General features: G+C 33.7%; 1 protein-coding gene and 1 pseudogene across 2 annotated transcripts; one reads left to right on the top strand and one right to left on the bottom strand.

The window, feature by feature from the left end:
- Window positions 1-2,538: 2,538 nt before the first annotated feature.
- Window positions 2,539-11,068, bottom strand: LOC149169364 (pleiotropic drug resistance protein 1-like). Of its 2 annotated transcripts, XM_089428677.1 has the most exons (21): window positions 10,558-11,068; window positions 10,319-10,439; window positions 10,138-10,226; window positions 9,907-9,991; window positions 9,073-9,232; window positions 8,899-8,975; window positions 8,745-8,798; window positions 7,936-8,328; window positions 7,547-7,828; window positions 6,990-7,306; window positions 6,727-6,887; window positions 6,525-6,628; window positions 6,289-6,433; window positions 5,912-6,171; window positions 5,441-5,773; window positions 5,036-5,326; window positions 4,519-4,736; window positions 4,085-4,312; window positions 3,810-3,981; window positions 3,464-3,718; window positions 2,539-3,105 (listed from the first exon to the last, which is right to left on the bottom strand). In XM_089428677.1, the coding sequence occupies exons 1-21, from the start codon at window positions 10,914-10,916 to the stop codon at window positions 2,836-2,838; spliced, it is 4,374 nt and encodes a 1,457-aa protein (XP_089284803.1). In that variant the 5' UTR covers window positions 10,917-11,068; the 3' UTR covers window positions 2,539-2,835. The 2 variants fall into 2 exon arrangements, with proteins under 2 accessions (XP_089284803.1, XP_089284802.1); XM_089428676.1 differs by having other exon boundaries at window positions 6,727-7,306.
- A 5,028-nt stretch (window positions 11,069-16,096) lies between these two features.
- On the top strand, window positions 16,097-20,187 carry LOC149169363 (protein trichome birefringence-like 24; annotated as a pseudogene).
- The last annotated feature ends 335 nt before the right edge of the window (window positions 20,188-20,522 follow it).

Raw genomic sequence — 20,522 nt, 5'->3', positions numbered from 1 at the left:
TAATGTTCCTTATAGAATGAGACCATTTTACAGTGTCCCTTGCAAGAGTATCAATAGGGTCGATAAATTTTTTAAGAAGTTGATAATATGGAGCTAAAAGGGAGCGCACATCATAAGATGCAAGGACCACCATACTCACAGCCCTAATGCTTTTTCCAATTGATGTTTTTGGTTACAACCTTTGGAAAAGGAGTTGGGACTGAAGGTTGTGCCCACCTTCAAAATATTGAAGGGTAAAAAGATTGTTAAAGAAGTGACAGGAGCAAGATTAAATGATCTGGTACAAGTTATTGAGATTGTAAAATCAAGTTCATACATTTACAAATTGGTTGGCTTTCTTCATTTTCAGATTTTGTAAATTGATATCCTATCAATAAAGTGTTTTGTGTTTGAACATGAAATGGTACTATTTCTCAAATTGAGATGGCATGTTTTCCTCAATGTTGTCCTCAATTTATGCTTTAAGCAAAGGAGTTATAACATGAAATGGTACTATCTCTCAAATTGAGATGGCATGTTTTCCTCAATGTTGCCCTCAATTTATGCCTTAGGCAAAGGAGTTGGCACTGAAGATTGTGCCCACCTTCAAAGTATTGAAGGGTAAAAATATTGTTATAGAAGCGACAAGATCAATATTAAATGATCTGGTACAAGTTATTGAGATTGTAAAATCAAGTTCATACATTTACAAATTGGTTGGCTTTCTTCATTTTCAGATTTTGTAAATTGATATCCTATCAATAAAGTGTTTTGTGTTTGAACATGAAATGGTACTATTTCTCAAATTGAGATGGCATGTTGTCCTCAATTTATGCCTTACAACATTTCTTTTGCAACATCTGGTGCAAATGCTAGTTAACAAACTAATAAATTAATGTAAATTAAAAAAAAAAAATTAATGTGAGTGTAAAAAATCTCGTTAATCCGTGTTTTCGTATTTGAAACTTATATTACACCCATACGAAACTTCACTATCTTCAAAAACCCCATATCAAACATATGACATTAACCCAATTTTCAATTCCTATAAACACCTAAAAAAAATATTTTTATTTTAATTAAATTAAACCTTCATATTAACAAATTTTAAAACATACCGTTTATTATTAGCGTTTATTATATATGATTATGAAAGGTTATATTGTAATTATTTTATAGTAAAAAATGTATTAGTTTTTTGTTTTATAAAAAAAATAAAATCAAAATCAAAATCAAAATTTATTTAGTTTCTAAAAAATTATTATATTAAATTAATTTTTCCCAAAATTAAAATCATTTTTAGCATTTTTTAAATTTTAAATTTTTATTTATTGGTCTAAATTATTGAATATACTATTTTTATTGGCTTTATTTTTGAATTGTAAGAAAAGAAAAAAGAAAAAAAATATAAATTTGAAGAAAAATGTAAAAATGGCATGTGCATAATTTGTGCAACCCTTATTATGGTTCCAATATAAAAAAAATGTAAAAATGACATGTGCATAATTTGTGCAACTCTTATTATGGTTCCTCATGGAAATTAGTGTCATTACTCCTAATGGTTCCTCATGGAAGTTAGTGCCATTACTCCTAATTACTATAGTTCTATGTATCTTTGTGATCATCAAAATCTATATTTTTAATTTGTGTTTTAAGTATATCACAAACTATGCTCAACCATAGAAGTTAGTGTCATTTAGAAATCTGAGTTTGAGTTAGTACTTTACATTAGATGTGAAAAATAGAAATATACTTTTAAAAAATAGGTTAAAAAATCACTATAAATATAAACGCTTTTTTTGCATAGTAATAGTATTATTCCTCTCCTAGTTGCAATAAGTTTTGTTATTAATTACGCATAATAGGCAGGTACTAAACAGCAACACTACATATTATACTCATTTATTATGCAACTTTATATCTATATTTCGTATATCTACTTTAGTTGCTGAAAGTCTAAATTCAATATAAAAAATGTATGTAGACATTTGAATATAGAATTTGATGTTTCACACTAAATCACCATTAAAAGTTTTCCACATATATTTCGCTGTCAAAATTTGACTTGCATTCATCACGAAGGAACTTTCATGTCTATTATTTTGTGTCGTAGTGTAAAGATTATGCTTTTTTGCCTTGAAAGTTATGGAAATTCGGGCCATATTTTGAAAAAATCCGGCAGGGATTTTTGTAAATCCAAGTAAAAGCGGTCAAACTTCACAATTTTAGGTGCCCTAGAAGTTTTTAATGGTGCTGAATCCATTTCCATCATCAAAAATATGATTCAAACACTACGTCTAAAGATTTTTTGAAATTTTTTTGCCCAGATTCCAACCACTTATTGCCGTCTCCAACCACTTTTGCCCGTCTCCCTCGTCGGCCTCGATAAACTACTTTTATTTTGTTATCTGCTTTCATGTAAAAACTGACTTCTGAACAATAATCTGCTTTCATGTCAAAATCTGACTTCGGACCGAAATAAAATTAATGACATCAATCATCTTATTGTCATGAAATGTATTTAACTAATTAATAGTGAATAAATAAACATGCCCTCAATTGTCCAATAGAGCGTCTTCTCATTAAGAAATTGATTGAAAAAACTGATGACATAGGATTTTGCAGGATGCTGTCCCCCTTTATATACAGGGGGACAAGCTATATCCGTTAGGGAAAAGAAATATCTTTAAATAGAATAGGACATATGGTCGTATATTATACATATGTATATACACACCTATAATCCGTCTTCTTGTACTCTGTAATATGATCGATTCGGATAGGACATTTGTTACTGGCACCCATCAATAAGATATACAAGTTACGTTGAAAAATTAATATTTGATATTTCAGTGACTATCTTGACTGGAAGTTGAGCTTTTTGATGGATATGGCAAAGATGAATGCGAAGAGAATGCTCCATCCTGCTGTCACAACTGCAACAGGTCCCAAGAAGCTGTGTCTGAATCCAAAATAACTTTTGATAAACTGTTTCACTGGCTCTCGAGTGCCGTCTGTTCTAGTCATGAAAGTTTCATAATCCCCAAACTGTGATGCTATCAAACCGTACAGTGTCCATGCAACAGGGCATGCCCAGTAGTACCATCTCCACCACACCGGAATTTTCTGCATCAAATTTATTAAGTATTGTTAGAGGTATTAATTGAATTGAATCCTGACAAAAAAACTGTAATAGAATGCAGCACAAGCAATATGTGTCCATCTATGTTTGTTATGGTTGTAATGTTCAGATATACACAGTTGAATGAACAAGTATTGCATGAATCTTGGCAGACTTGGATTGGCAAAAAAATGCAATTGATGGAATTTTGTAAAAGTAGAATTTTGATGTTTTGTGAGGTATCGGGGAAACAGGTTAGCTCTGACAAACAAGTTACATCAAGCTTTTTAACTATTAATTAATCGTTGTATACTTTGGAATATTATTGTTGGATTTGTAGTGATTAAAACCATGAATTCTTACCGGACGAGGGATTATGAAACCGCAGAAAAGCATCCAGATGGAATAGAAAGCCGAGGAGACAATGGCAGCTATGTTGACATTAGGAGTCAGAGCTACTGTCATCATTCCGTAGTATGTGTAGTACAAAAATGTGAAGAACATGAAGAAGAAAAACCAGAAGAACTTGTCTGCCTGCCATTGGAAGTTGACCATCGAGTACACGATCACTCCATACACCGCCGCTTGAACAAATACATATGGCACTTCGATCAATACCTGCATAACATCATTGACACATTAGGGACGAGAAGAATTCAGAAAGCTTTTAGGCATTAATGGGAGGGATGAAATGAAATTGGGGGTTTACTTGTGCGAGGGCATAAGGCATAGCAGAGTACATCCCGGCTGCCTTTTCTCTGTAAAAGACTGTCCTTTCAACATCCACTACAGGTTGGACTGAAGAAGCATTGTTCACACCTATGAATAACACAGCCGCGAACAGTGATCCCATAGCATTCAAAACTTTTTGTTGCTCCTCTCTGCAATAATGCATTCATATCACAAATTAAAAAGATGATATTGCAGCTTCTAACGATAACAAGCATCCAAATGTTGTAAAGGCTGCAAGGTATAATTTCTTACATCTTTTGACCCATTCTCCAAAAGATGGTACCAAAAAGCACAGCAGTGACCAAAGTGAAAAAGAAACGGACGGCATTGTACTCGGGGTTTCTCCAGTATGACCAGTGCTGCTTCCACAAGCAGGCCCAGGATTGAATTATCAAAGGTTGTGAAAATTGAGATTCGAAGTGTAAATCCTTCATTCCCGGACCCGGCACGCTCAGTTCCTTGATTAGAGCTTCATTTCGTCTGTGTAAAAAATAGATAATTTGTTAAGTCATGTGAAAAATAGATAATTTGGGTAGTGATAAAAATAGAGGATAAATATAAGGATGAAAGAACACGGGAATTTTGCAGATGAAAACATAATTATATTATAAGTAATCACATTTTTAAATAAATGAGAACAAAACTGTTACTATTATTTTCAAAAACTTGTACTGATAATGACTTACTGGTAGAGGGATGAATTCCTGTATACATCTGCAAAATCGGTTCCAAGACGCAATTCTGCGCCCACAGAAGACACTTCAAGCATCCATGTCGCAGGATTGTACCCCTCCGTGATTTTGGGAACGCCTGGAATGGCCTCGAAATAGTCGATCAGTGTTTGGGAATGGCGGCCAAGAGGACCAACGTATATCATCTGCCCTCCTCGCTTCATCAACACAAGCTGCAAATTTTGCAAATCCATTCTTCTTATTACCACTTCAGCACTAACGATCATAAGCATAAGGAGCTGTTTCCTTATTTTGTAAGGATTTTGTTTCTTTTACAAATTATTTATAAAAGAGGGATTTCATTTGTGTCTGAAGATTCCGAATAGTTATATGGTTTAATTTACCAATCACATACTGAAATTTAAGATGTAAAAAACCGCCCAAATATTTAGCATTTTATTGTGGATTGAAAGATAAACTTTGACTGTAATAATGATCCGTAGATTTGAGAGTGTGTATTTTCAGAACATACCTCATCAAAAGCTTCAAAGATGTCAATGCTGGGTTGATGAATAGTACAAACAACAGTTCGGCCTGTGTCCACAGTGTTCCGGACAGTTCTCATCACAATAGCAGCAGCTCTTGCATCCAGTCCTGATGTTGGCTCGTCCATGAAGATTATTGAAGGATTGGCAACCAATTCAACTGCTATTGTCAATCTCTTCCGTTGTTCCGTGGACAGGCCATTCACTCCAGGAAGCCCGACCAGAGCTTGTCTCAGGTTATTCAGTTCCACGAGATCCATAACTTCATCCACAAATGTCTGTTTATGTTCGAACACAATACCCATCAGTTAAATTGAACTCCATTTCGACATAAACACACTTGACAATGCTGTTAAATTAGAGATTTGACGATATTAGAGAAAAGGGATTACCTTTCTTAATGCAGTGTCGACCTCAGATGGGAGACGAAGCCAGGCAGAGTATACCAGTGACTCATAAACAGTAACGAAAGGAGAATGGATATCAGTTTGTTCGCAGTAACCCGAGATACGAGCAAAGGTTTCTTGTTTTTTGGGATAACCAGAGATGGTGATGGACCCTTCGATGTATCCACCAGTTTTCCTTCCAGCAAGAACATCCATTAGGGTTGTTTTTCCAGCTCCACTCACACCCATTAAACAAGTGAGCACACCAGGCCTGAATGTTCCACTCACTCCACGCAATAACTGGAGTCTATTTTCTTCAATTCCTTGTTGCCTCATTTCCTGTAATATGTACAGCAAGTAAAAATTACTGACAAGCTTAAAAATCAAATTATTAACAGCCATTACAATGGAAAACAGAAAGGTTTTCCAATATTTGCTTATAGTAATTAATTCAAAGTGATGGGAAGCTTAACGTACTGGGGGCATGTCTACAAAGTAATTGACATTGTCAAAAGCCATCGCCAGAGGTTGAAAAGGTAAAACCATTCCTTTCTTTCCAGATTCTCGTGTAGAATTTGAAGCAGCATTGTTCGTACCAGAAGCTTGAATCTCTTCATGGTTTTCTCCTGGCATCGTCTGCATTTCATTTATACTGTTTCTTTGCACAACCCCGGTTTGAGCTGCCAGCTTTTGTTTCAAATCATCTTCAGAAATTAATGCCTGCGGCTTTCCTAGAGCTGGAAAAAGAAACAGAACATCATTATTTTTGTTTTCTAAATATGAATTCCGATCAAGATACAAAGTATAGTACTGAAATCAGCCGAAATCATGTGCAGAAGTTAAAAAGGACTTACGATCTAGATAATGCAATGCCAGTGTGTAGAGGATGTTAAATAAAATATTGAACCCCACGAGGGCTCCAATCGAAAGCCAATACCAGTAGCTATCGGGAAAAAGGCCGCGAGATCTCATTAAGTTGACGCCAACGTTGTCATTTGGCTGAAACATTTTAAATAAGCAAATTATTAGTTCCTTCTATCACAAGACCGATTTTCAATTGCAAGCACCATCTAGTCTGCAATTTACTTACCTTTTGCCATCTAGTTGCCGTAAACTCATTTACTGCAATTCCATTTTGAGCATACATGAGAGGAGAAATCCAGTAACCCCATATCCACCATCCTTTAATATCATCTGCAATAGGAAACCACGAACACCAAACATTAGTACTTATAGTTACTAAGTGGCTTGCACAGCTTTTCTATTCAATTTGAGCTTGAGAGCTTGTATACCCCTGGATATGATGAATCCTCCGAGAACGAGTATGATCAAGATGGCAAACGAGCCGAAAGTGTTAGCCACTATCCGATTGCGTCCCACGGCAGCTATAAAGCGAAAGAGGCCTAAAGACATCTGATGGACTGTAAAGAGCAGCACAAACTGTCGGAAAAATCTGCAGGGGGAGAGAATACCAAGGAAATTGACATTAGATTTGAGCATTAAAAACCACAACCAGAACAGAGGAAGGTGGGGCTTCAAGGTCATCAAACTATACCTCTGAGGATTTGGGGCAAAACCTATGGTATAATATGTGATAATGATCCACAAAACAGACTCCAACAGGGACATAGGAATTCTCATAACCCATGTTGGAAGTGAATAAGCCCAGGCTGGGTAGAACTTGAAATCTCTCTGCTTGTAAAACACTGGGAGCTTGTCTATTGTCATCGACAATTCTGCCATGCCATTGAACATCACCACCACTAGACCAAAGAAAAGTGCCCCAAAGTAAATGCCTCCGTCAGCCAAATTTCTGTGATGCATATTGGTACGGAAGAAAACACTCATGGCAATGCCAGCAATGATAAATATCTGTCAAAGAGTAATCATATTTCAGCTTTAAATATCCCAAATAAATATAACGAAGTTTAGAATAGGTAAATCCGACAAACGGTTTACATAGGATTATTTGAAAAATAAAAAACAATTTCATAATAACAAGTTGTATTTGTTTGAAAGTACAAAATCTACAGTAAAACAAAAAGACCACTTTGAAATAACTAGAAAACATCTGATAGTTTTGATAAGAAAAATACAACAATGAAATATTACCTGAACAGTTTTGAAGATATAGACGAACGAACTTCTCTTCATCAGCAAAATTTCTCTATCAAAGCATGCTCTGAAAAGTTCCATTTTGTTCAAACCGTACTCCTCTGTTGTGAGAGCTGCCGGGTGGCATTTCTTTCTATCGTATGGAACCGATAACTCTGCATTCAATGCGACCCCAATGTGGAAAGACTGGAACGCATCCGCAAACTCCTTCACTGGAACATAACGGTATGTTTGCCTTCTGTCTGCCCAGTACTGCTCTTGATCTTTGAGAGAAGTCACCTGTTCAATCGATTCCATACAATTCGATGACATTCATCAGATACCCTGTTTTTTAATGTCACGGCTGACCAATAATAATTTCAGGAAGATCGAAAAAAATAGCATACCTCCTGCAAGAAATCTGCAACACCTTTCCTCTCAGGGCATTTAAATCCCATGGACTCGAAAAACTCGAGTATGTTTTCTCGAGGACCCTGGTAAATAACATGACCTTCTGAAAGTAGAATGACATCGTCGAAGAGAATGAAGGTCTCAGGGGCAGGTTGGAGGAGTGACACCACCATCGTCGAATTGAAAACGTGGACATATTGGCGTAGGCATCGAACAATCTGGTATGTTGTAGCGCTGTCCAGACCGGTGGAAATCTCGTCCATGAACAGGGCTTTCGCAGCTCCAACGATCATTTCCCCAGTGGTAACTCTTTTCTTCTGCCCTCCGGAAATGCCCCTGTGCATTGCATCTCCGACCAGTGTGTCCGCGCATATGTCCAACCCCAAGATCTGGTCCAATCATCAATATCAATACAATATTGTTGGTTCATCCAAAGAAAACTAATCCTCTCCACAAATTGAAGCCTAAGTTAAATTTTAACTAAAAGGCCTCTTTTCCCACGTTTTTTGGGGTCTGAAAATGGATTTTACAATTCCTAACATTTTGATACTGCAATATTAACTTTAAACTGCTATTTTAAAATTTAAATTGCTGTCTAATGGTTTTTGTTAATTCTAAATGTTAAAATCCTAGCAACTTTAACCTGCTTTTAGAATTTAGACTTTTTATTCTAAAGGTTAAGTTACAATCTGAACAACAGATTCATCACAAAATTTTATTAGAAATTTTCTAATAAAAGGACTCGTTTTAGTTAACAGGAAAACAACACCATATTTTATTTGAGAAAGCAGCTATAGCAAAATACCTTCAGAACATAGTCAGTGAGCATGTTGGCTTTCTGGCCCTCTAATGCAGTGGCCTGCACAAGAAATAGTCAACCATTCTCAGTAAATTCATTGAAATACATTTAAAATTTTATTCAATCTTAATGGATTTCAGAGCAGCTGCCTGTGCTGTACCTTCATAAAGATATCTATATCGCGATCTGGTTTGATTCCCTGATCCTTTTCCCTCCTCAATAGTTCAGTTAATACGTCTACAGAAGAGAAAGATAGCGGATTATTCGAATTGTAGACTTCAAAATCCATAGCATTAGATTTAACAAGATCCGGAAATAGAAAAGGCATTCATACCATATCTCGACCCAACTCCTTGGCACCGTGCAGAGAAGTCTAAGGTTTCTCTCACAGTCATTTCCCCAATGTGCAAATCATTTTGACTGATATAAGCGGATGTTCTCTGTGGCACGAATTCATCCATGGTATGTCCATTGTAGTTTACTCCACCTCTAACCTGCACCCGGACAATATAATTAGGTTATTTCAGAGCATTACTTGGTTCTTGCGTCTCTGGATCTATTACTGCACTTACAGAAATGATGTGCATCTTACGGCCAAGAAAGGAAAGAGAAGTGTAAAATATAAATAAATAAGAGTGACATCTAAAACAGTTTGGCAAAAAAATTTAGAGAACAGAGTATAAACTACATCCGTGGTTGTATCTTTAAAATATTCTTTGGCCAATCAGATTGCTTGTAAAACTCAACCCAGTGCTTAATAGATCTAAACTGGGATAAGTTAAATTCATACGATTCTTGAATAAGTGTGATCTTAATCCATCTTACTGTGTTAATTTTTTTTTATGCTACGAAGACTGTAGTTTTTTTATGCTACGAAGCTGGGACATCACAGGGGATTTGAACCAGTGACTTGGATCTTAATCTATCCTAACTGTGTTAAATTTTTAATGCTATCCAGGTGAGACTGTTAGAGGGATTTAGAGGGATTTAAACAGGTGACCTGTTAAACCTATCACAATGAAGGATTTGAACCGGTGACATATCGCCCCTGTGCGCCCATTTTAATTTCACTGTGTTACTAAATTCATACGAACCTTGTATAAATTTGAAATAATTTTGATTACTTAAAAAAACAGAGAATAAAATCGAGAATAAAATCGATGCATACCTTCAGACTTTTGTCTAGTTTTCCTGCAAGAGCCAGAAGCAAAGTCGTCTTGCCCGAGGCTGGCGGTCCAAGAAGAAGCGTCATCCTGTTAAATATAAGTAAAACTTCAAAGGATTAGAGATTTGCAGGTAAGATTTTTAGATTGAATTTCAGTCATGTTTATTTCTAACTGGTAAAGAATGCGGTATCGGGATGAAATTGGCAGGAATTCAAGAATGAAATTCGTTTTACCTGCCGGGCTTGATGATGCCACTGACATCATGAAGAATTGTCATAGTTGCCTTTTTGCTGTTGTACAAATGAAGCGACCCCAAAACTGCCTGGAAATCAAGATAAAATCTAGATGTTACAAAAATCCGAAAAACTCATAATAATCTGTAGATAGTCTGTTCATTTCGTATGCAAAACCTACCTCGACCATGTTGGCAGTGTAGTTGATAAGCGTGGGCAGCGCTCTGCTTCCTACGTAGGCATTTGCATCGATGTTCAAATGTTCGTAGCGAACTTCGATCTCGGGCAAAAGGATGCCAACGCTGCAAAATTCCGCCCAAAAAATCCACAAATGTTCATCTAATTTAAGGCAAACTAAAGCTACGCTAAATAATCCCGGATCTGGGTTCTGTAACAAACAACATAATAAGCTTCTCAAACCTGTCGATCCTCTTTCGAAGCCTGTGAAGAAAGCGTTCATTATCTTCGTCTGCAACTTTTACAAGCCTCTCCATTAACTGCTGCCGAGTCTCGAGTTCGATACCCCTAACGTCGACCTGATTAAGATCGACGACTTTTTTGTCATTCACATTTGCAAGAATCGCAGTTCTTAACCGCTCGTAAGTAGGCAGCTTTTCAAGGGCCGCCCACTTGAGCGCTTCCTCGTCATTCTGGCGTTTTCGGACACTGGAAGACAGAGAGAAAACGCTCTCGGATCGCTCGAACAACCTGGTACTCGCCGACCGCAGACTGCCTGTCCATGTTTTCTCATCAGGCTCCTCGCTGATAGACGAACTCATATTTTAGCCCCCCGCCCGCAAGAGATTCCAGATCAAATGCTGTTAACAACTTAGAAAAATTGTTATTCCACTTAGAGATTTTCAGGCGCTGTGAATGAATCAATCCCTGGCAATGGCTCTTCGCTATCAGAGGCTTATTTGGGTATTTGCTAGTAACACTCAGATTTATATATAGAAACGGTGGGACGAAAAATAGCACATGTGTTCATTTAACTACAAACGAAAAATACCACGTGTTGTCTCCATGTCTCGGAAGGCACGCCTCGTCAGTCCTTCGTTGCTGTAGGGAGTTCACTTTCCAGAACGTCGGTCGCATTGTGAAGACGGTCAAAACAGAGTCGGGATTCTCATCCGCCCTTTCAGGCAAAATACATGTCGGTCAAACACACGATACCGAATCAGCCGGTCCTTGAACGCGTAGTGAATAATGTAACCGACGTTCGAGTAATCCACTTGAAATAAAAATAAAGTTCTAGTGACCCACCCACTTTATATAAAGTTCACCCACCCAAGAAAATAAAAAGGCAAAAGCAAAACGCTCACCCAATGCATTATATAAAAAGAAAAGGCAAAACCATGCATCATCGAATCAAAAATTATTAATAGTATAAAACATTTAATAATGTAATATTTGTAATATTTATGATTAATGATAGTTAATTAAGATTAATCATAGTTAATTATGATTATTTTTTATTATTTTTAGTCCATTATAGTGAATTTAAAAGATTTATATTTTATAGAATTTTAATGGTTAATTAATTATAGTTAACCAAAGTATCTATGGTTGAATATGGTCAATCAAGATTTTTATGGTTGAATATGGTCAATAATGATAACCTTTTTCAATAATGGTCAACTATCTCAACTATTAATATAACATTAGCAACCACATTAATGTAAGCATGACCATGGTCAATTTCATCAACTTTGATCAACCTCATCAACCTTTGTCAACCATGGTCAATGAATCCACCCCCCACACTTGGGTTGTCAACTAGCACAACTATATTTACTAATGTGGTTGATATACACCCACCATATTCAACCATAGAGACCTTGATCATGGTTGATCATGGTTGACGACATTCACAACCATAGATACCTTGATCATGGTTGATCGTATTCAACCATGGTTATATATAACATTTATAGGTGGTTATGTTTGACTGAAGTTGAGGAGTGTTGACGATCAAACACAGTTGAACATAGTCAACCACATTAGTAAACTAATGTATTTTAAACCATATCAATATTAATATTATTAAGCATTGACTATGTGTGAGCATGGTTTAACCATAGGTGAACATGGTTATGTTTAATGCTTCTTTGACTTTAGTTGAGCACAATTGACTATAATTGTCCATGTTCACCATGTTTAAACATGGTTGACTATGTTTTGACTATGGTTGATGATTGTATGACTATGGTTGACCATGGTTTGACTATGGTTGCTCATGATTGAACATGGTTTGACTATGATTGACCATCATTTGACTATGTTCAACCATAGTTGAATATGATTGACTATAGTTGACCATGATTGACCATATTTTGGCTATGGTTTATCTATTGTTGACCATGATTTGACTATGGTTATCATTGCAATGGTGGTTGTTGATGGGTAACCATGGTTTGACTATGGTTAACACTTGGTAATAGGCCTCCATGCAGCTCAGAGAGATTGGAGGCCATTAAAAAATTATATTGGCAACAATTAAAAACTATATCACATAAACATATTATTATCAAGATGGTTTTAATATTAATGTGAATGTTATTTTCGTCCTTATTATTATTATTATTATTATTAACAATTGTATTAAATTAGCGTTATTAAATGTTACTAACAATGTTTTGTGCATATATGTTTTGACGGTTAGTCATCATGTTTTATGTAAATTTTGGATTTCCATTGTATGTAGAGTTTATAATTGTCAATTTTGGATTTCCATTGTATGTAGAGTTTATAATTGTCTAAACTCTACTAGTAGTTGAAAACCAAAATTTCCATATAACATATTAATAATGTTATTATTAGCATTAATTTAATATAAAAAAGAATTATAAAAAACTTTTCGGGAAAAAATCACATAGATAATTTTATGGTTAATGTGTTTCGAACACATAATGTGGTTCATCATTAAGGCAAAGATAGACTTGTCTAAGATTATAAATAAATAATGTAGAGATGCTAGGATCATAATAATTAAATTCTAATAGATATAAAATATAAATTATTTTACTTAAAACGTCTAAAAACATTCATGAATTATCAAAGAAATTAAAGAGATAAATTTTTTTATAAAAATTAATGAATAATACAAAAAAACTAAAATAATAAATATATATCAATGAATAAATAGATTGTTACATATGAATGGGACCTCTAACTTATAGACAAAATGATTTTTTTCACTAGAATCATACTATACAAAAGATTGTGATTTTTTGTTATTTAAGATACACTTTTTAATGCATAAATGGATTCAACTCCTTGGAAAAACCCCGAAACACTAGAATGCTAGAGATTAAACAATTTAAACACAAATTTTTAAAAATCTATGCAAGATTTTAGTTAAAATTAACCAAAAAAAAATGTCTAAAAAAACATTTCCTCTATTAGTTAAACTATGCCAAATATTAGTCTTATATTAATAATATATCTATGTTATAATTAATGTATTATAATAATAATAATATCATCATCATTATTATTATTATTATTATTATTATTTATTAAGCAAAGTCTTTAAGTAGAAATCACACAAAGAGAAAGTTTTTTGAATCCTGGTCCTAATGATAAACCATACTTTTTGGTTCCAAAGGCCGAAAATTTCTCTTATGTGATTTCCGCTGAAAGACTTTGCTTAATTCATTATGGATCACAAAAGCCTAAATAAAAAAAATATATATTATTATTAATGTTATCAATATTGATATTATTTTTATCAATATTTTTATAAGGAAAATATTATTAATAATTAATATTAGTGTTATAATTATTAATAATATTATTATTATAAGGGATTCAATTTTTCATTGACTTGCTATTAGTTTTTTTTGACTAAAAAAAATTAAAATCTATTCAAAGTTTAACATTATGAAATTAAATTTATTATTTTTAAATAAAATTTATTTTATTTATCTCAAATATGATTGGTTGAAATGTCTCCCCTCTTATTGTGTAATGATGACAAGAATTAACTTTTGTTTACTTTATTATTAATTACTATGTAGTATATCACTAATTATTATGTAAATAATTTGAAAATTAACAATATACATTAATTACTATGTACCATAAACACAAATGATTTGTAATTAAATTCAAAAATTCCATTTTTTCATTGGTGTAAAGTATTGAATAGACAATTTTTATGGGTTATACTTTTTAATTTACAAAAAAATAATTTAAAAAATATAAACTCGGAAAAATTATGTAAAAATAACATGCACACAATTTATACAACTCTCATTATATCAATCTATACTCTAATGACATGACATGTGTACTATAATATTAGCATTATATCAAAAAAATGTTATCATTCAATATTAAATAAATAATTATTAACTTGTTATCATTCTCTTCAATATCAATTTTATATATATATATAACCTTTATCTACCAAAAAAATGTTTAATTATATTTTAAAAAATTAATAAAAAAAAGTTAAACAAATATTCATATAACTCATTTTACAATTTTATTATTGTTTGGAATACATACAACACATCATGACATTAAAATATTTTATTGAACTAAGCCGCAGGAACGCTAGCTATGTAGCCTTGTTATTAATGTTATCAATATTGATATTATTTTTATCAATATTTTTCTAAGGAAAATATTACTAATAATTAATATTAGTGTTATATAATTATTATTAATATTATATAAGATTAACATTAATATTAGTGAAAATTATAATAATAATAATAATAATCCAACTGTGATCCATATCATAATATATCAAATATTTTTTCAGAAAAAAGACACATTGAAGATTTTGGTTGAGGCATTTCGAACCAACAAGTGTGGTTCATCTTTAGTGAATCACACTTGTTTGTTTGAAACGGGTCCACCCAAATCTTCAATGTGACTTCTTCATATATTATGATATGGATCACAGAAGCTTGAATTCGAATATCACTACCCTGCACAGGAGGACTAGTCACTATTAAAGTTCATACTTTTGAACGAGAGGGCCAGTTACTATTAAAGTTCATACTAGTTCATACTTTTGAACGAGCACGCTTGCAGGTTTCTAAGATGAAGACATATCTTGCTTTCTTTGAAGAGGTGTACGGATTCGTCGATTGTTCCTCTCTTTGCTCAAATTAAACATCGTATCGTGAAGATGAACCACACTTGTTGAAACGCGTTAACCAATGTAACTTTTTCTGAAAAAATATTTAATATATAATAATAATATTATTAACTATTATTTTAATATAAATATTAAAATTATTATAAAACTTACCGTAAAACCATAATAATAATAAGTTATATTAAAATCAATAATATTTAATATTAAATATTATTAATATAAATAAATAATAATATTATAAAACATTATTTTAATATAAAAATTAAAAGTAATATAAAATTAAAATTATTATAAAAATATATTTTTTGTGAAACAAAAGTAAGAAAATCTAATATTATTATAAATTTAATGAAACATTATTAAAACTTAATATTATTAAAACCTATGAAATATTGTTAAAATCTACCATGATGAGTGTAAAGATGATCCACTCATCCAAGTGCCAATGACGGAGTAAAAAAAATCTTTAACCATCGATAGTACGGAAGAATGTAAATGGCAATTACATACTTCAATACACTTGAATCTAGTACGGTAAATATATTTTGTAAATTTTTAATTTCAAATTAATATTGGAAATCTTATTAATTTAGAAAAAACGACTAGAATATGCCGAAATTTTATATTTTCCATTATAAAATTGGAATATGAAATTAAGAAAATAATTAATCTGCTCATTTCTAATAGAGGAATGTCTATAAGCATATTCATTTATACAAATTTCCATGCAATTGTCACGTGAAACGACTAGAATATGCCGAAATTTTATATTTTCAATTATAAAATTGGAATATGAAATTAGGAAAATAACGGCACGTGACGTGCATGACATGATGGTTCCGGTGGATGGTTTTTGCTCCCCCAGCCAGGATCGGCGTGGTTGAGGCCCCGCGCTATGGTGTATTTGTGACAGCTATGCCGTAATTCTGCTCATCTGCTGGCTTCGGCCAAAATTCTGCTCATCTGCTGGCTTCGGCCATATGTAATTATCTGCGAGCTTCGGCCATATGTTAATTTTCCCTCTGAAAAAAAAAGAAAATAATTAATCTGCTCATTTCTAATAGAGGAATGTCTATCAAGCATATTCATTTATACAAATTTCCATGCAATTGTCACGTGTTATTTAGAAAAATATATATCAAATAAATCTTTATCAAAATTGATTTTAGTGAACTATAATTATTAGCAATTGCTCAAAAAAAAGCTGCAAAGAATGTGACAAGATTATTGAATTGAAAAAATTATACTTTAATTCATATATTAAATTTAAGTTTTTAAATATAAATGTGTGTGCATGTGTGGATAGGTACTAAGCAAGAACGTGTAGTGTGCATGGTAGGCTGGATTAGTAAAATCTATATGTTTTGAAATAATTATATTTATATTTATATGTTGTGGGGAATATGAGTAGTACATTAGAGGTGGTAAACCCAAGTGTATCAATGAAATTGTACAACCCACATGAAACCAAAGGGTCATAGAGTAATGGAGAAAGAAGGAAGATTGAATTTTTGATGATGCAATTGTCCATGAGCCTCAAATCTAATGTTGTTTATCATAAATCTTGTGGGGAGTATACTCAATGATGATGGTGAAAACAACTAGGCATAAAGAATTATAGTTTTTTTTATTTTCTTGTCATCTTCAACTTTTCATAGTAGATCATAGATCACTTTATTCCATCGATGAGTTTGATAATATTTTGGACATCTAGTTGTAGGTTGATCTGGCAAGCATAAATTGCAGATCAGCTGAGGTGGACATCCTCATAGTAGGGATCGTTTTTTAGTTTGTATTCCAATGTTGCCATTACACACGATATATAAACAAATAATTTGTAATCTTTTTCTATAGAATTGTGTATTTTGACATGAGGATGTTCAATTCAAAAACCATATGAGGTAAATAGTTGGCAATAGTATTGATATGTTAGTGAAGCTTATTGCATGTCCATTGTATTTGTATTGACCTCTATGGGCATGAGTAACTTGTAGAATGGGGTTCATGAGTGCTGATATGAAATGGAGCAGATTAGTAATGATGTGCTAATTCCTCATTCAGAATAAAACCCAAGATGCTTATCATTTACGTATCAAGTGCTTAAGGATTCACCATGTTTGCTTAATTAACTGATTCCCATGAGAGATTCTTATGTAAATGTTATAAACAATTTAACATAAAACATATGTTGAACAATAGCAAAATAATAGCAAAGAACATCAAAATACAACACACAATACATACATTTGATGAGGAGTTCACCTGTCCTGGGCTATGTCTCCTTGGTCCAACTTCCAATGCTTGGGCCTCTCTATTATTCTCAAAATTACAACAAAAGTGTGTTTACAATGCTCAAATGCCTCTGAAAATTGTTTCCATGAGTGCAAAATACTAAAAAATGGATATCTATCCTCTTTTTTCATCCAATTTGGATAAGAACTAAAGAAGTTATCACTCCAAAACTGGCAAAAACCCCCATTTCCACTCCAAAATCCGCTAACCGGGTGAATATTTTGTCACGTTGTGGGACATAACTTGTCGTTCTTATCACAAATCGCAATCGGCAAGTGTTGCAGGCTCTTATGGTCTGTGAATAGAAACGGGCGATTTACGATTACCTTATCGCGGACCCGATGGGATATTAAATCTCAACCTATAGTGGCATTGTATCCTGGAACTATTGCATTTTGCAATCGGCGAAGTATCGGGGATTTTAATATGCGGGAATTTTTTTTCTTGTGATATGCGATTACGATATCGCATCGCAACCCAACCTATCGAGGGTCGATTCTGCAACACCTTCCCCTTCGCCGATTGTGATTCTGATTTGCGATTGCCTTATCGCATCACAACCCTGGTTGTTCTAGGACCGATTTTAAACGTCAATTCACATGCGACTGCTATTTTTGATATGCGAGGGACAATGGTGGCTTACCACTTGGCGCCTCCTCATTCGCTGAAGGGCTTTGCCATGTCATCCAATCCTGCCATGTAGACAAGTCAAACTGGAACTTTGACTTGTTCTAACTTCTGCATACAAGCTCAGAATTGAGTGTCATTCACACTGTTGGAATCAGAATGACGAGCTCTTCGATCTGAAGCTGTGTTTATCAGAATTCTGACACTTTGAATTTTGAGCATAAACTTGAGCACCTGATCAAGTGCAGTGAGCATTTCTTCAATTTGTGTTAAATTATGAAAGGGAAAGCATTTGTGCATCAAGGTCCACCTTGTTTGAAAGATAAATACGATAAGTAGACTTAGATCCAATATAAAGAAAGCAACAAATATTACCATGCAAAAGTCTTGTTTTGATACATGGGTATGATTTTTTTTCATATGGTGCAAACATGCATAGTAGAAAGTTTACCTATCCTTTCACGAAAGTGATGGTGCTCATCATTAGGGGGGTTGTATTGGTTTTGAAGAAGGTGAGGTGAATTGGTTTGCATTGTTGGGAGAGCATTTGAGGTGGGAGGGGAAGCAGTTGAAGTAACAATATTTTTGTGTTTTTTATAAAGGAGTCACCAACATGCATGTATTGTATCTTTGTTTTGTGCATAAAGAAGAAGATGGATCTAGGTTGATTTAACTAATCCCCTAATTTAACAGTCTCAATTATTTAATGAAGATTGATACTTACTAAAAGGGATAAATACCAGGGGTCATACTTCTTTGATGGGTATCTAGCAAGTGTGTAATGATGCATGTAATGTTCCTAATTAGTGGAATCAATGTTTTTGTCAGGTCATCATGTGGATTGTCCATCCATTCAATTGACATAAGGCATTATTATTTGCATCCTGTTAAAATCTTAAACCCTAAATCGTAGCACTACAATGATATTGGGGAAACTTATCACCATTAATTATGTGCATACCAACTCATTACTGACAGTAAACTATGATTTGCCTTTTTCAGGCGGGTCCATCGTAGACCACTGATTCAATTGTGGGCTTTTGTGGGCGATTTTGTAGCTCATAATCAGATGCAATCTCTAGTGTGTATGCTTTCTAATGTATGTTTGAACACCAAAGCAACCCATACAAAATCGGAGGGTTGTTTTCTTTATATTCATATGGTTTTCTTGGCTTTGATGTCCAATTGAAAATGTATTCAATTTGTGCATGTAGAACATCCTAAAACCACATACAAAGATGAATCTAATGTAAATGTGCACTGATGTTTTGCATCATATAAATTTACATTGATGGTACTCCAGTCACCATATCTATTAAAAAACATTAATGGTACTCTAGTCACCATATCTACTAAAAACACGGAGGCAGAGTTTAAGGGCATCCCTCAAGGAGTAGTCAAGCTTTATTTGGATGTTTTAGACCCAGAGTGGGTGACTGTGCTACCAAATATGAATGCCATCATTCTATCCTTTGGATAATGGTTTCAAAAATCAGGTGTCTACATTATGAAATATGAGGTAATGGGTTGTCACAAGTGTCAAGAAATTAAAGCCAAGCAGTTGGCCTTTTATTTTTCCTTCATACATGTTATTCAATATGTACTCAATGGGATCTTCTTATTGTTGAGATTCAAATGGCTTTTCCTTCCTGCGATCTTTCATAGTAGACCATTTTGAAAATGGTCAGTGGGACTCAAGAGGCACATGCAATAGGGTAGTGCCCTACAAAAAGGATGAGGTAAGTCTCAACGATGTTGAGAAAGAAGCACAAGATGTTTATGGATGAGTTCAAGTGTGGAACAAAGGAAGAGGCTCCCAATGACCCAATCACAAATCTAGTTGATACATACTGCAATCTACTTAGGTCAAATGGGCATCTAGACAAATACAAGGACTTTGATTTATATCAAACATCAGAAGTAATCAACTTGTTGCAACTAAAAGCCTACATTGGTGCTTTCCTATCCCAATTGATACATGAAATGAAATTTTACTACAAATGAGAAAGGATATTTAATCATTTCCCTTCATAAATGTTATCCATGTTTCCTTGACTTTATTCTATCTAAAATGGTTTTTACCTTAGCATTAGTCCATCATTTATTTTTTCCATAAATAGCAATAGGAGCTAAACTCCAAAGAACCCATTATTTCATTATGTTCATGGAAATATGCTTCTAGGATTATCTTGTTCCTAGGACATGTGTTAAATTTCCTATTTAGAAGGTTCAAAGAATTTATTAATGCTATATTGTCACTATAATAAGGTATCAAACTTATGTAGAAAAGAGCTTTGTATGGATGTTTATGGTAGAAAACAACTACTAGTAAAATTGTTAGTGGGTTTTTTTT

This window comes from Pinus tabuliformis, chromosome 4_2 (genome assembly GCF_031772625.1).
Source record: "Pinus tabuliformis cultivar Carrire ecotype Pingquan chromosome 4_2, CPIR1, whole genome shotgun sequence".
Lineage (NCBI taxonomy): Eukaryota > Viridiplantae > Streptophyta > Pinopsida > Pinales > Pinaceae > Pinus > Pinus tabuliformis.
This window is presented reverse-complemented; position numbering and strand designations above follow the sequence as displayed.

Coding starts and splice junctions, on each gene's coding strand:
- LOC149169364 (XM_089428676.1), bottom strand. CDS start 10,916: ATGAGTTCGTCTATCAGCGAGGAGCCTGATGAGAAAACATGGACAGGC. Junction 8,799..8,898: donor ATATAGATATCTTTATGAAG/GTACAGCACAGG, acceptor TTTCTTGTGCAG/GCCACTGCATTAGAGGGCCA. Junction 5,327..5,440: donor TCGACACTGCATTAAGAAAG/GTAATCCCTTTT, acceptor GAACATAAACAG/ACATTTGTGGATGAAGTTAT.